Source organism: Euprymna scolopes, chromosome 3 (genome assembly GCF_053919585.1).
Source record: "Euprymna scolopes isolate OS-2025 chromosome 3, ASM5391958v1, whole genome shotgun sequence".
Classification (NCBI taxonomy): Eukaryota; Metazoa; Mollusca; class Cephalopoda; order Sepiida; family Sepiolidae; genus Euprymna; species Euprymna scolopes.
Window position 1 is genome coordinate 19,562,815 of NC_136484.1, and position 14,353 is coordinate 19,577,167.

General features: G+C 31.9%; 1 protein-coding gene across 1 annotated transcript in view; it reads left to right on the forward strand.

Moving 5' to 3' along the window:
• Nucleotides 1-1,337: 1,337 nt before the first annotated feature.
• LOC145252652 (uncharacterized) overlaps nucleotides 1,338-14,353 on the forward strand; it is a 91,633-nt gene continuing 78,617 nt past the window's right edge. Inside the window, exon 1 of the mRNA XM_080112401.1 lies at nucleotides 1,338-1,434. Coding sequence (XP_079968527.1) covers nucleotides 1,338-1,434 — 97 coding nt within the window. The remainder of the gene's footprint in view (nucleotides 1,435-14,353) is intronic.

Below are 14,353 nucleotides of genomic sequence, written 5' to 3' on the forward strand. Positions count from 1 at the left end.
GGAAGAGAGGGAAGTCTGTTTGAAAATCGTGTCTTTTCTGACTTGATGAACAACTTCAGCAGTGGAGTACTGGAGTACATTTTTTTTTTTTCTCTTGAGCAAAAATTGGTTTTATTTTATTGAAAAAAAAGGGGGAGAAAAGAATCACAAACAAAGAAGGATTTGGAGAACGAATAAGAAAAATCATTGTTGAATGTAAAAAGATTTTATCATCTTGTCGGCATCTACGACTAAAATGTCCCGCTACAAATCGGAATGGAATCGTATTCATCTGAATTTTAAAAAGACGGCACTTTTCTTCTGGTTGTATATCTTCTTAACGACTGCACAGGATTCGGGTACGGACATTTTTCATACTTATCGTGTAGGATCAGTGTGTAAGGTGAACAATCATTTGCGATTATTAAATTTGGTACTTCTGTATTTGTGAACCCGCGATTTCCACGAAGTTACTCAGGTGTACCCGGCGGATGACGGGAAGAACCGGACACGGTCGGCAAGTAGTTTTCTGGATCTTAAGACATTTTTCCCCAATGTATTACTTTATGAATTTCAGTGGTCGTCGCCATTCTTAACATGGGTGGGGGTTTGTAACGATTTGTGTTTTTTTGTAATAAGGCTCGCCCGGCCGTTTCCAGTTATTCCAGTCATCTGCCGGGCACACCCGAGTAGCTTCGTGGAAATCGCAGGTTTATAAATGCAGAAGTAGCTTTATAAATCGCACTTCGTTTGAAGGTAAATTTGAAGGGAGCGTCTTATTTAGAGTTCAACCTAATTTAAAAAACAAAAAAATATAGAAAAGTCTTTATGGTGAACGTACTCTTCACAGAACGGAAGCGTCATGTTCCAAAAATCATGTAAATTGATCAAGTAATAAAGAAACTAATTTTTAAACAATTTTAAACGATCGATGTGAAATTACAAGGTTGATCTCGCAAGTTTGAATTATTATGGGCGTATCTGCCTCTTTTTCAAGATGGTGATGCGGAACGGTCCCTTTTTGTTTACTAATAAAATTGATTTTCTTAGTTAAAAATAAAATTACTTGATCAATTTACGTAATTTTTGGAATATGACATCATAAAGATTTTTCTGTATTTTTAAATTAGGTTGAATTCTAAAAAAGAACCTTTTTTTCTCAATATGACTATAGATTATAACCGATATCATCACATGCAAAGCACAATTATCGGGCAAACTATTTTTTTAAATAGTTTATTTATAAGTGGAGCCTCGGAATAGACCGCATCATTTTCCGAGTGAGTCTTTTTTCTTTGTTATTGACAATAACTGTAAATTATTGTCAATAAGATCTCAAAGTATATCAGGTGCTTGTAATGGATTGGTACCCAGATTTCAGTACTGTGAAGAAAAATTTCAAGGCAGTTCCGGAAATGTCCGAAGCCGTTTACGGGTTGAAAGCTGTGATAAAAGGTAAAAAGGCAAAGGATACTAAGCATATGAAGGTTAGTTTAAGGTTTTTATAAGGGATAGATTTCAGTTACTATAGAATAAAATGTTCATTTTTATCGCGGAAATATACTCCCTCTCCATCTGAAAATGTTCAGTTATCTTTTTCTAAATGTGATTAAATTGAAAATAATCAGCAATTTGGGTTTTTATTTAAAAGAAAAACACGATGCGACCTCTATTACAACGCTCTATCTAATTATACATTGTTCTTTCAACCTTAATCGTTTTACCTTATTCTTCTGATTTTATGAATTCTCATGTTATCAAAATTTTGTAAAATATTTAAACTCATTAATCAATCTTTCATATAGAACGTTCGTTTATTTATGCCTTTATTATACTTTTCTTTCTTTTTTCAATTTCCAATTTTCTCAAGGTTTCTCAATTTTATAAGATTTAATGGATAATATTAACTCTAGGGAAATTCTTGAAAAATGGAATTTTGACTAATGCATTGTGGGCATTTTTTAAATAAGTTTTTAATTACTAAACCCTTTTAAAATATCTTTTATACATAAAAACATTTCAAGCTATCTCTACAACTATATAAAAGGAATTTGCGTGCGAGTTCGTTCCCTATGGGCTTCTAAACGACTGAGCTGAATTTTTTTAATTTCACACAAATGTACTTGACGTGCTTGGCAGTGTTCTTAGATAGGTTTTGTATCGGAATGTCTTCAAAAAGTATTGATAATCGAAAATCGATAATCGATACTTTAAAAAATATGATGAAAGAAGGAACAGGCGATTTTGACGCAAGTTAACGCCTTATATAGCCTAATATTACAAATTCATTGGAGAAGTTTTATTACCACACAAGCAGAAAGACCCGACATATAAAATTAACAGTTGGTTATCTGATATAACAGAGGCGCGTTAGAAATGAACATTTCTGTTAAAAGTACAATTGAACCATGATCCTTGACCTGCATTATAAACTTCAATTCCATTATATAAAAAAAAATTTATAAAATCAACAGTATGTTCTCTACAGTGCAATTTAAACTACAATGTATTGTGGACTAAGTTACTGCGAGGAGGCATATAAAGTTTCCTCCCGATGCACCGCAGTGTATCCGCAACTAGAGCAGGCAATTAATCGATTTGATTGAAAAATGGGCGATTTCACTAAATTCAATGACAATAAAATATGAAAGTGTGAAACATTAGTTCAATCCCGGGCATCGTCAGATCTCCATACTAGTAAACTATGAAAACGTTCATAAATCATAAGGTAACAAGGCATCTCCATTTTTCAAATAGTTTTTATTATGTGTGGAAAACATGATTATATTTTTTTATTAAATTATTTTACACGTATTATTTTTGTGTCTAAAACATTAAATATAATACATTTATAAAATGTGTTGTGTTTTTTTAAGGAATCTTTAAAGTTAATATTAGTTGATTTAACTTAATTGAAATTTGATTTTATTTATCATTAGCGGGAGGCAGGGGCGACCTTGCCCGGTCGTAAATACGCTTAAATATATTTTAATTTATGCAAAGTTCATATTTATTATTACATACCTCATTCTCTATTGAATATTATATTGTACCTAATATATAGTACTCATTTCAAAAGTTTGAAAAAAAATTGACTTGAGTGCCATCAGCTAGAATTGAAACCAAAACATTTAGCACTCCAGCTGAATTCCCTACCATTTGAGTTATCGAAAAGATTTAAAATTAAATCACTTCAAACTATGAATTTGCGCATGCACAAAAGTAATAGAAATATGTCGGCAAGTGGAAATGAGCATTTTGCATTTCAACCTGCCGACATATTTCTGTATGCATTATTCATCCATCCAAACATAGCTTTTACGCATTGTGTATGGTTAATATTTCCTCTTAATTTTAATGTTATGTGGTCAATAGTTTAAGAATTTATCGGTTAAATATTTTCACACACATACACATGCATCTACTATTTTATTTATATATATTTGCTATGAGTGGAATGCTATTCATAGTTTTTCTTGTTTTTTGTTTTTTTTACTGGTTTCCTCATCTTAGTTATTACAGCAATGTGATTCAAACTACTTCGATAGGTCAAGTATAGTGATAGCGACTAGGAACATGCTTAAAATGTACACAGATGGACATAATATGGGGGTCCTCTAATAAAGGACAAAGTGTTAGTTTTATAAGTCTTAAAAATTCATTCAAACATGTCCCAAAGCGACTAGAGCATTGGTTCAAATGTGCAGGTTATTTTGAGTTTCTGGGTTCAATCCCAAACAAAGATAGCACACGTTAACTGAAAGAATGACACAATATTGTATCTCAAATGCTTCATTGGGTTCCTCAGGTCGACACGAAGAATATTGTAAATAATAATAAGGATTCTTTGCCCCCAAAAAGAGTTAGATAATTTAGATGGAATATTGAATGAATTGCCCAATAAGGATTTTTTTTTCTATTTTTTCTTTTTAATGGAAATCGTTCTGGACAAGGCGTGAAGCCATTTGATGTAAGGAGCTAACAAGAATGAAAGGTAATTATGGCAAAAAGAGATGTCTAGTCTTGAAAAGACCAAAGCTATAGGTAGGAGGAAAACAGTCAGCAGGAAGAGTTCCACCAGTTTGTAGTTTTTGAAAATAAGTTATTGGAGTAGGAAGCTGTATTATAATAATTAGTATCAAAACAATGAATTAATGAAGACCACTAGATCAACAAGCTGGAACAAAAGAAGCATGGAATAGATCAGACAATTCTGAAGAACATATGCAATGATAGTTTGTGTTTTTAATAAATTCTAACATCATGCCTGCGAGAGAGGTTGCAATGAAGAATGGGTGGAACCAATTAAATTAAAGATACATTTTCTCATCTTATCAAGAACCATGAAATGGAACAGATTCGCTAGTCCAGCTATTACAATAGGGTACTTATGCAGAGAAGGTGCCGTGCTATTTTTATATAGAATTTTCAAGTTAAATTCAAGTTTTACAGTCTTTTCTTTATCAAATTGTTAGGTGAAAGTACAGAAGAGTTACAAAACAACCCCCTTTCCCATATTAAGAATAGGTTTCTAAATAATAATGTTATTTCAGCATGGTACCTTCTCTGCATAAGTATCCACAATAGTCCCCCATACATAGTATATTTGTAGAGATAGTGTTGTGAGAAAGTGTTTAGAGTAATAAAGAGAACTGACTTTATGAGAAGATGATCGGGATTCATTAATTGCACATTTTTAAATTAATTTTTATCAGAATTAAAATTTAAAAAATAAGCAACAAACAAAGTAAAATATAAAAATGGGTAAGTTACGTATATATACATAAGCATAAAGTGGTCAAAAATGTTGTTTATATACAGAATATAAAATGAAAAAAATATCGAATAATGAATCAAATTATGTAAGGGGAATAAGTCATATTTTAAGCTGCAAAGATTTATCTCCCTTACATTTTTATTCATTATTTAAGATAATCACCATTGTAACAATCTTTCTAAACAGAATAAAAAATGCGATGCTATATTAGTTAAATTTAAAAATCCAGTAAGATAATGTTATATGTTAGGTATTAGTTTACTAACTATTATTAAACAAGTTCACTTTTACCAAAAAAGAAAAATAATTTATAGATGGCGTTTCATTTCCAAATTTAATTAATTGTAAAATGAGCCTTCATTTACAGGCTATGAAGACTTCCTACTATAAATTATTGTAAAAGTAGTAGTTTTTAATCGGCGTTTCCCTGGCGTCTTTTTATTTTACTCATTGACCATCTACTTTTTTGTTTGGTTTTAATTTCTTTTAAGAAAATATTTACATACTTTACTGTATGCTCAGGTATCCACTTCATGGCCATCCTGGCAGTAAGAATAACTATTGCTCTTAGTTTATTAGCTTCTAATCTTACCAATCTTTTTTCCTCAATTTCGTTTCTATTACGTTTGTGTGGCATTTTTAGTGCGCATCTGAAAGAGGAAAGTATTATCTTAAATTCCCCCCCCCCCCGAAGAATTATATGCAGTTCAAGGAAAAAGGATTCTTAATGATCCGTTACATTGATTTTTGTAGCATTATTTTGGAAGATCAAAGTTAAGAGATACAGTACAATAAATTTTGACCATAGTAAGGGAACACTACCATGCGAAATTTCATAAAGATTGGTTAAGGGGATGGGGTGAAAAAGGGTGATCTGATTTAAATTCACAGAAGTTGGCCAGCGCCATAATGGTGACCCCCCGGGATGGCGGCTAACCCTAAATTGGTATGCACCATCCCTAGGTGGAGGAGTTTATAAAGAGCCGCACCAAATTTGACCTTGAAAAATGGTGTGCGCAATTCCTAGGTCAGAGACTATCATGTCAGCTTTTGTCATGATCGGTCCAGTGGTGTGGACTGTAGGATAGTTCTACACACACACTCTCTCTCTCTCTCTCTCTCTCCTACTTAATATAAATAGATTTGGAAATATACTTCAATGAGGAAATATCTTATTAAAAAAGTTTTACAATAAAATTGATCAAACGCCTAACGAAATATTGAAATTTAAATTGCATGAATACTTCTGATATTTTTTCATTCTTAAATTTATAAATAACTTGTAAGTTGCCGGCGTTGCCCAGAAGTATTTTTATTTTCATTTTTTTTTAATTGTTTTATTTCCATGCTTTTTTTCTGTTTAACTCATTTTCTTTAATGGGATTTTTAAAGTTAAACTAGACTACCCGTGACCCATTGAGTCAGTATGTTATATTAGCTATGGAATTCAAGTTTGAGCGTGACACTTGTGACATAAAGAAAATAGTTTTTTTTTGACACAACAGAAACATTTCTATGAAAGTATATTAAAATGAAAAAAGAATATAGATAGATTTCTATGAGTCGTTCTGTTTATTATAATTAATTATTTTTGAAAAAAAATGTACAGTTACTGAATTATAAGTGGTTGGCCATACTTATAGGTAAATGTGTACTGAACAGATACCATAATACTTATTATAGTTAAATTCAAATTTTGATATATCTGTTTTTTTTTTTACATCGTTCATTTCTGTATTACGTTTAAGTTATTTTAACCCCCACTCTTCCTATGTTAAATAATAATTTCGAAATAATAACGTTAATATTTCAGTGCGCAGGTCATGCGTGCATGCAAACTCAGATGTCATAAACCGGAAAGTGGGTTACATACATTGTTACAAGGTCATTTGAGTTTTATAATTATATAGATTGTTAATTTATTAGAGTGGTGCTAAAACTTACACAATCAGAAAACGATTTAGAATTGACTGTCAGTTTTCTTTTTCTTCATATATACTAATTAGAATTCATTTTTAAGAATACAATTTTTGTTTAAATTTTTATATATTTAAAATTAACGAGAACGGAAAACATTTTTTTTTTTTTTTGTTATTGCTCAACTCCTTTAAACTTCATTTGAAGGTGAATATATAAAATGATATCAATTTCTACAGTGTCTTTTGAAAAGGTAAGATTAATCTAGTTGATTTGGTTGGTTGGTTGTTTTGTTTTACGGCATATTAACCCTTTTCAGGTTATTTAATGCCGAATCTGGTGATTTTAAAGAACGATTTTTTAATATAGTATATTTGTTTTTTTAAGTCGTAATCTATTTAACCCATAGTTGGGACCCTAACAGGTGCTACCACTCCCTAAGGCCTGCAAGCTGGGGCCTCACCATCGGATATAGTTTAAGGTCATATCCAGGACCTCTAGTTGATTTAAATGTTATTTTAATTTATTTGATTGTCTAAAATCTACGGCCAACCTTTTCTTCCAGGGAAATAATATAATCATGTTTCAATTTGTCTAATGTTAAATAGTTAAAACAAGGGTGTTCCATTCTCGCTGGCTTTAAATAAATTAAAATGAAAAATTATATTCTTAAAATAATTATAATTAATTATAATAATTAATTATAATTAATTATAATAATTAATTATAATATGCAGGAAGAAAGCAAAAGCAGATGGTTGATTTGAGACCATTTTTCGGTTGTGTTACGATTACTAAACTATCACCTTAGATTCATTAATCCTTATCCTCGAGTGGCTTTAGGACCATTTAAAAGTTCTGACCCTTATAAAAAAAAACTACTTCAAGGTCAAAAACTTGCCAATGATGAGCATTAGATGGAATAAATTATGACCCAGAAAACAGCAATTCTTCCCCTCTTGTCAGAAACATTGCTCATGGAATGTGAGGACTAAAGGACAAAATAAGGGAAGCAAGAGTCGTGTAGCTGCCGAAAGTAAACCCAAGATCATTTTATTTGGTTTGTCATGCTTGAATTTAAAATAGTATTTTTGGTCTGTCACACAAGTTTGAAATAGAATTTTCATTGCTTATAAATGCATGTTTCTCTGTTTTCGAGTACGTTATTAGTAAAAAAAAAAATTGTTTAATTCTCTTTTGGTGACATTGGTTTCAATAGTATAACCAGATAGTCATAGAAGGGACCATGTGAAGGTTGCCAACATCCTTGTAAAATCGATAGGACTAAGACGACAAACCAATTATCCAGTTCATACCATTGACCATTTCATATTGATCATTTCATATTATTGACCATTTCACACGCAACCATTGATCCTTACCCATCCGACCATTTCGTCTATATTTGAAAGCAAGTGTACATTTATGCATTCCAAAAGGAATCAGAAAATTATTCTGTTTTTATTGGTCCCCTGAAAAAGGATTTCGCACAAACATTAGGCATGGTGAAAGTAAATTTTTGCCAGAACGGATTTTCCAGGATAACTCTGGTTTCCTCCTTGGAGGCCATTATAGGGGCAAAATTACCCCCAAATTGTTTATCTGACCTTTTGTTTGCGTTTTTCTCAATAACCACGCCTTGAATCCTTTTTAAAATTTTGCACAAACGTTAGTCATGGTGAAAGTAAATTTTTCACTCATGGAAGGGAACCTTACATGCTCGGCTTGTCTTGTTTATTATTTCTTCCTTAATTGATTGATGGCACTATTATGCAGTGTTAACGGGAAAAATATGTTTTATGGAATAATGAAACTAAAAAATTAGTTTTCATTAATGGATATAAAATATTATTAATTATATTTTAGATTATTTTGGAAGTTTATATATTTTATATAAAGGGGTTCGTTCAATACCATCCCCACAAAAATGACTGGTGAAATATTTAAAATCAATATGCGTTAGTTTTGGAAATATGAGGGCAAATTTTGATACTGATTGAATGTAGCAATCAATTAAACAAAATCGTTAACAACGTAAAGAAATTTCTGGAACAATCTAACATATAAAATTATTCCTATTATTTGGATTCTTCCGACTACTGTTCTTGTCTTGAGTGTTATTTGCACAACGTTTTGGTCGATGTAATCTCTGACCTTCTCCAGTTGGTAATGAAAATTCCTACAAAATGGCCAATGCAACACACGAATGTTCATTCTTAATAAAAGGCAAAAAACATAGCAGCAGATAATTTTCTGATGCCATCTCATATGCTATTCATTTTTCGTCTCATTCTCTCTTTCATTCTGAACCCTTCTTTTGAATCCTTGTTAGATCTCTCCACTCTTTTTCAGAAAACTCATTAATTCTCTCTGCTTTTTCTTTGGATCCCTGTTATCTCTCTCTCTCTCTCTCTCTCTCTCTCTCTCTCTCTCTCTCTCTCTCTCTCTCTCTCTCTCTCCTTTTTCTTTGGATCCTTGTTATCTCCCTGTGTGTGTGTGTCTGTTTGTCTGTCTCGTTCTTTCTCTCTTTCTTTCTATCTTTCCACTTTTCCTTTTGGATCCTTGTTCTCTCTCTCTCTCTCTCTCTCTCTCTCTCTCTCTCTATATATATATATATATATATATATATATATATATATATATATATATATATATATATCCCTTTTTCTTTGGATATCGGTTATTTTTCTTCCCATTCTTTCTCTTGATCCCCATTATTTTTCTATCCACTTTCCTCTTAATCCTTGTTATCTCCTTCTCTCTCCAACCTTTGAATCTACATTATCTCCTTTTGTTCCAACTTTTTTCTCTAGAGTCCCATTATCATTCTCTTTCTTATTCTTTCCATATCATACTGATTTCCTATTCCTCCACCCGACATATAATTTTCTTTCCCCTTCACAATCATAGTATTCATTTTTCCTGTCTTGCCTCCAATTAAAAAAAAAAATCACCTTTTTATTTATCATTCCGCCATGCCTGTGGTACAGGCCAGTTTTTGGGACGACAATCATTAAAATCCTTCCGTCAGTTCTCCATCTTTAATTTGCCCGCCATTTGACATAATGTCTTTTGTCATAGAAATCGGTTGACAGTGACCTTCACGTGCAAATAAACATTGCAAACTGAATTCCGGATTTTTTAATCGAACCATCTTCACTACGTCTACAATGATGACTAGCACGGTCACAAAATTACTCGTCTAACCCGTTCCTTGCACGGATACTAAGAAACAAACTATATTTTCTTCATTAGATTGGTCGTATTAAGGACAATTGTTGAGAGATCATTGTAACTTTTTCTAGAAGCTGACACATCGTGTTTTGAAACGTAATTAACAATTTTTCTTTTTATGTTTTTTAATTAAAAGATTGGTGGTTTTTTTATGAAAAAAACAAAAGTTTAGACTAGAACATAACAAAAGGGACTTTCATTACTTGATTCTAAATCAAACTGAGAAAAAGTCGAAGTTTATTGGGAAACTGGTGTACACCTCCGTGTTAATAACAAAATAAAAATGTTCCGCAAGTGTTCTCACTAATCTATCTATCTATAAAAGTGTGTGTATGTGTGTGTGTGAGGATATTTCTTAACCTATATACTCAACGATTTTTTTATTTACAGACTTGAAAAAATTACAGACATGTGGAAAACTTTTTAATCGGGTTTTCCTTCGGAAAAGAAGGGGTGCTAAGGGGTTAAAATAGAAAAATTGGTATGTGGTGGTGATTGGATTTTTATCTGTTTTTAACTTTTTGACAACTGCACATGCGCGGTCATGAAACATGACGGCTTCCTTATGTTAAGTATAAGTTTGTTTGCAAACACTTTTTAAATATAGTGTCAAGCTGGCTAATGGTTATCGTATTTGATTCACTGTCTTTAGGTTTGGGTTTCGATCTCAGCTCGAGTATTTTTACTTACAAGAAGTGAACTGTCTAGATAAAACAATACTTGCATGAACATGTCTCAGTTTCGTCTGTTTTTTTGTTTTTTTTAGTTCATTTTCTAAAAGAATTTAACATTATGTTTAATGCCGGGCAACACAGGGTACATTTGCTCATATATATATATATATATATATATATATATATATATATATATATATATATATTGATCTTACTACTATATATTAGGTTTAATATAATAATCGATAGAGAATAGTCTCTATAATTATAAATACGTAATTTGCATTAATTAAATATTTAAGTGTATATTACGATCAGGCAAAGTCGGGTAGTCTGCTAGTATTCATATAATGTCATAAAATTATGGCAGTAATTTTACTTTTCATATAAAAATTATTTCTTATAACCCAAACAAATAAAAAAACACATTTACTGTTGATTTGTATTTAAAGTTAAGGATTTATTTCTGAATTCATTTTAGATATAACATTGTACAGCTTTCTAAATTCACGTTAGCCTTTCTAACAGTTTCAAACAAACTATGTGTAATGTCAACGTTGAAAATCTCACAAAGAAACAAAGGAAAGAAATTCGACATGAGTTTTTTCAGTTGAAAGAAAAGGCATTTATTCACGGTCGTTTCATCACCACACCACTAACACATATTTTCCAAGCCAGCGACAATATAGCCATATCCTTACTTTTTCCTTCTCTGCGCCAATAAACAGTTTCCCGATCCATAACTACGACCAGTTGCTACGTCTGAAACTCGCCCCACGGCACATGGTCATCTGACAATTTTGTTAAAAGTTCAGAGGACTAACAAGTCCTGCATCTTGTTTAAAAGTTCTTATCACACAGACATGTGCTTATAAGTCCTGTCATGCTGCCATGTGGTTAAGTCTCTCTCCACCACATGCTTTTTATCCTCTTTATTATTTTTCCTTCCTCTTGCGCCACAGCTTGGTCATTTGTATGTGTCATGCTTTGCTGCTACATACGTGTCAGTGGCTTCGATACACAGACAGCAAGGGTTGTCATAACTTGATTTATAACTTCCTTCACCACTTGAAATGGTTTCGTTTGGAGACTAAAAGACACATTTTTTACTCACTAACTTTTGTGTGACAGGACGGATATATAATATTTATTAATATATGTTTAAATGTTTTTGACTCGTAATGGGGGTATGACTCTAATGATTTTGACGATTGTTTTTATAACCACAGAAGCTTCAAAAGTTATTATAAAAAATGTCGAATTTTGGCTTCAATCAGTTTGCCGTCCCCTCTGTCACGAAACAACTGAAGATCGGAACTGTATTGATTCTTCACTGCCATCTTTGTTACTAGGAATTACTTAACACTCAAGATCGGGACAACATTGATTCTTCACTGATTTGATTTACTGCCGCCATCTTTGTTCAACATAATGTCTCAACATTTAACAATATAAAAAATATAGAAATAAGTACAGAAGTATTAAAGAGTGAAGGATAAATTGAAAAAAAAAATGTTCATAGTATTCGCAGGGATTAAAAATTGTCACCATCGTAATTTTAAAACCTTGCAAAAATGTTGGCATTATTACAAAGACTATCCTGTTTTAACAGATTTTAGAACCAGCTTTGAAGTTTGATGAGTGATGCCCTTCTCTCCTCCCTGCAGCCTCTGTCCAACAGAAGACACGTTGCAAACCATCTCTTCTTTATCATTATTTTCATGGCAAGTGCTCGTCTGAGCTCCAATCTATGGTTTTCCCTTCCAAACTTTCACAAAAGCACTCATCTAGCTACAATCACTACCAGAAATTTGTCCTTCTTTCTATTTGTGCTTAAATCTGAATGCAAATTCTATGAACAAAGTTTCTTTCCTAGAACTGCCCATCTGTGAAACTCCTTTCCAGCTGACTACAACATGGTCTTCTTCAAGTCCAAATAAACAAGTTTTTGATGTCTCACTCTCTTAAATAATCAAATTCTACCCAATTTCCACCACAATCGATCACTACACCATTATCTCAGTGACCACCTTACACTCATTATCCCTTATCCTCGTGTGGCCTTTGGATAAGCGGTGGCTCCCTTCTAAAAAAGGGTTGCATATTTTGCTAATCATTAAAGTATATATTTTTTTCTACAAACACCTTTCTCATATCTCAGCTCTGATCAAAGAGAGAATAACCAGATTTGCTAATTACTGCTGGAAGGCTAAGCATAAAATTGTCATTGATGTTTGTTTGTAGATGCCACAACAGGGATGTGGTTCAGTGAGGAAATCGCATAGAACTTATATTAAGTAACAAGCGGAGGACCCACCTATATATAAAACAACACAAAAAAATGTATTTCACCTGCCTTGTGCCACTCTACAACCCTGCATCTCGAGGAGATGCAGTTTGAAAAATAGAAACACAGAAATAGTGTGTTATATATATATATATATATATATATATATATATATCATACTTTAGTAATTTAAATTTTATGATGTGAAATGTTTAAATTTCAAGACTAGAATTTTTATCATATGCAAGACAAAGAATATATTTCAATAAGTACATCTTCTTAATCTATAGGTTTTCGATGTTTACCCATCTCCTCAGAGGAAAAAATATTAGCAAATTTGCATACTAGTAGATTTATTCTGAAGTGTGTGTGTGTGTGTGTGTGTGTGTGTGTGTGTGTGTGTGTGTGTGTGTGTATACAGTCCTGGTCAAAATCATAAGACCACTTAAGAAAGTAAGCGTTTATGTATATTATAGAATTTTTAATCAAACAAATGGTTTAAACCATTGCCAAAAGGGAAAATATGATGGAAAAAAAATGAAATCTGCTTCATTCGAAACCTTAACCCTGATCTAATAATTATTTTTTTTAAAACAAACGAACTGATCTCTTTCTGTAAACAAATTAAGTAAGTCCAAATTTAATTATGGTAATTTTGAAATTACATAGCTATTACTTAAACCTTTCAGACATATATAATTTTTCTTTAACATTATCGTTTTTTCTACATACTTTCTTAATACTTTATAACTTAATAATCCTTTATTGGAATTCTTTATTTCTTCTTTGTTTGCCCGGTTTTTTATCTGCAATTAGTGTTTAAATATTCCTATCTATCAAATATATCAATCTACTTACACATTCTGTATGTATATTTACTTATATTTTACTATATGCATTTACTTACATATTACTTGCTTTATTCGGAATTTGCAGATACCAGCCATCCTCTCCCCATAAAATTTCTTTTCTTTCTTAGTGTCTTTTAAAACTCCTGCTGATATTTTCTTAAGGAATAACCTCTACATTTCAGTTGACTTCTTTTTTTTTTTGCCCTATATTTTTGGCGTCTTTTAACGTCATCTTGTCTGGGTCATTTTGATATTTGCTTTTCTATTTTATATTTTATTCAATCACCATTCAATCTTTTTTTCTTCTTCACTCATAAATAAGTGGATAGTCCTTAATCTGCAGAGTTTCGAAGACATACTTTCCTTCTCATCAGAGGGTAGGATTTAGCAAAATGTGGGATCGGATTTTGTTTGCAAAATATTTGATGGAACTACAAGTAAGTCATAGATCTTACTTGATAACAAAAAGTGAAGCAGAGGGAATAGGGTGAAGAAAAAAGTGATTTCACGTGAATGGATAGTCTGGTGAATGGTAAAGTATCCAATGACGGTAAAATCCAAAAATGCAGAATATATATATATGATTTCAAAAGACTTTAAAAATGACTTTGGCACCATCAGCTAGAATCTAAAT